General features: G+C 72.6%; 1 protein-coding gene across 1 annotated transcript; it reads right to left on the bottom strand.

Moving 5' to 3' along the window:
• Positions 1–1,280: 1,280 nt before the first annotated feature.
• Positions 1,281–2,078, bottom strand: EMIHUDRAFT_252998 (hypothetical protein; the record flags this gene model as incomplete). The annotated part of the gene is made up of 2 exons (XM_005786264.1): positions 1,281–1,308; positions 1,426–2,078. The coding sequence occupies 2 exons, from the start codon at positions 2,076–2,078 to the stop codon at positions 1,281–1,283; spliced, it is 681 nt and encodes a 226-aa protein (XP_005786321.1).
• Between the last annotated feature and the right edge of the window lie 88 nt (positions 2,079–2,166).

The following is a 2,166-nucleotide window of genomic DNA, read 5'->3' as shown; positions in this document are numbered from 1 at the left end:
CTCCAGTGCTCTATCTGTGGGGGTCGGCCCGCAGGCGCATTATTTACACAGTGGCCAGGGGCGGGGCTTGCATTTTTGCCGTCGCCAGTCGCACTCCCAAACGCTACAACGGGGGCGGCGGCGGTGGCGGGGGCGGCGGCGGCGGCGCGACGGGGTTGGTAGGGGGGTGGGGAGGCTGCCGTGCTCGAGAGCACGAGCTGCCGTGTGCGCTGCGCGTGCCGTGCGCGCACCGCACACCATATACGGCGGGAAAAAGACGGCGAAGGGGGGCGCGGCGGCAGCGGCGCAGCGCGCGCGCGGCGCGCGCGACGGAGGGGCGGAGCAGCGACCGCTGGCGCGGTCGCTGCTCCGTCTGTCCCGGAGCGCCGTCTGCGCGGGGTGCGCGTCAGGAGAGGGGGCAAGCGTGGCGGCGCGGGACGCGCGGCGGCGGCGGCGAGCAGCCGAACGCTCCGTGCGCGGTGAGGCAGCCGGGCGACGAGAGGTAGGAGGTGCTTGCGACGGCCGGCGAGCGCTCCCGCGCCTGCGGAGGGGCAAGGCCTGAGGGCGGGCGGGCGGCGCGCCTGCGGAGGGGCAAGGCCTGAGGGCGGGCGGGCGGCCGGGCGGGGCGGGGGGGGGGGATAAACGCTGCGCCGCCACCGCACCAGCGACACCGGCCGCGGCTCGCCTCCACGCGCCGGCTCGGAAGAGGGGCTGTCGGCGGCGCAGCAGAGCGGCTCGCCTCGGCGCTCGAGCTGCCGACAGCCCCACTCCTCGACGTGACGGCCGCTCCCGGAGCCAGCCGGTGCGCGCCCGACCCACGCCCCCTGTCGCACCCCTCCGACACCCCCTGCGCGGCGTACCTATCCGCTGTGCGCCGGCTCGAGCGCCTATCGCCAAATCGCGACGCTTGAGCGCAGCGCACGCGTCCCACACGTCACGCGCGCGCAGGAGAGCTTGCGGCGGTGCTGTAGCGTGTACTCGCCGAGGGCATCGCGCCGAAAACCCCGCGCATTCCGCCCCAGCAGAGGCTGCAGCCGATGCGACAAAAACACCACTGTAAAACGGTGAGTACTTGGGGTTGAGTGGGCTTGCTTGCTCCCTCAGCCGGGAGCAAAAATGCAAGAAGAGAGGCGGTGCTCGGTGCCGCCGCACAACCTGGCGCAACCTGTCGCGTGTCGGACCTTAATTTGCGGTCGCTTACGACTGCACTCCAAGTGCTCCAAGTGCTGCGGGCCACACGGCTCACGACGCCTCTCTCCGACTCTCCCTCTCTGCGCTGGGCAACGGCTGCCACCCCGGGCTTAGGCCTCGGGCGGCCCGACCTCCTTCCTCGCGGGGCTCCTCGGGCTCGGGCTCGACCTGCCCCCGGCGGCAGCCTCGGGCGGCGGCGGCGGCGGCGGCGGCGGCGGCGGCAGGGCGACGAGGCCGTGGACGAGGTAGACGGACCTCCGCTCTCCAGAGGGCGAGAGCGAGGAGAGGTGTGTCTCGAGCAGTGCGCGGAAGGCGTCGGCGCCGCGGGCCACCACCTCGCCGCCGTCGAGGAGCGAGTCGAGGTCGTACCAGTCGTCACCGAGCCGGCGGAGCGCCCACCAGTGCTCGCCCACGTCGCCACCGCGGTCCTCGTGCAGGAGCAGCCCGCGCACGTCGGCAGTCTCCTCCGGCGACGGGGGCGGCTCTGCCGCAAGCTGCGCGACCGTGCGGTCGAGCGACTGCAGCGCGACGATCAGCACCTGCACGTCCACGTCGCCGTCGCTCGCGGAGCCAAAGGCGTGCGAAGCGGGCGCGCGCACGGTCCCTGCGCGGCCGCGGATGCCTTCACTGGCGGTGTCGTCATCGATCGCCGCGCACGCGATGAAAAGCTGATCGGCAAAGCCCTTGAGCTGCCGACGGGTGAACGCCGCACGCTGCTCCAGTGCATTGAGGCAGTGCAGCCCGCACCACCGCTTGACCTGCTTCTCGTGGTACGGGACGGAAGGCGCGGCGGCGACACGCTTTGGCGAGGGCGAGGGGTCGAGGCCGGCGGCGTGACGTTTTGGCGAGGGCCCGGGTGAGGGCCCGGGAGAGGGCCCGGGAATGGGCCCGGCCAGCGCGGCCGGCATGATGGACTTAACGGTGTAGACCTCAGTTGACCTCCTATGAGCGCGCGCCGGTTTGGTTTTTTCTTTTTCCCACTTCCTCGCCGGAGTT

Source organism: Emiliania huxleyi (genome assembly GCF_000372725.1).
Source record: "Emiliania huxleyi CCMP1516 chromosome Unknown EMIHUscaffold_1524, whole genome shotgun sequence".
Classification (NCBI taxonomy): domain Eukaryota; phylum Haptophyta; order Isochrysidales; family Noelaerhabdaceae; genus Emiliania; species Emiliania huxleyi.
This window is presented reverse-complemented; position numbering and strand designations above follow the sequence as displayed.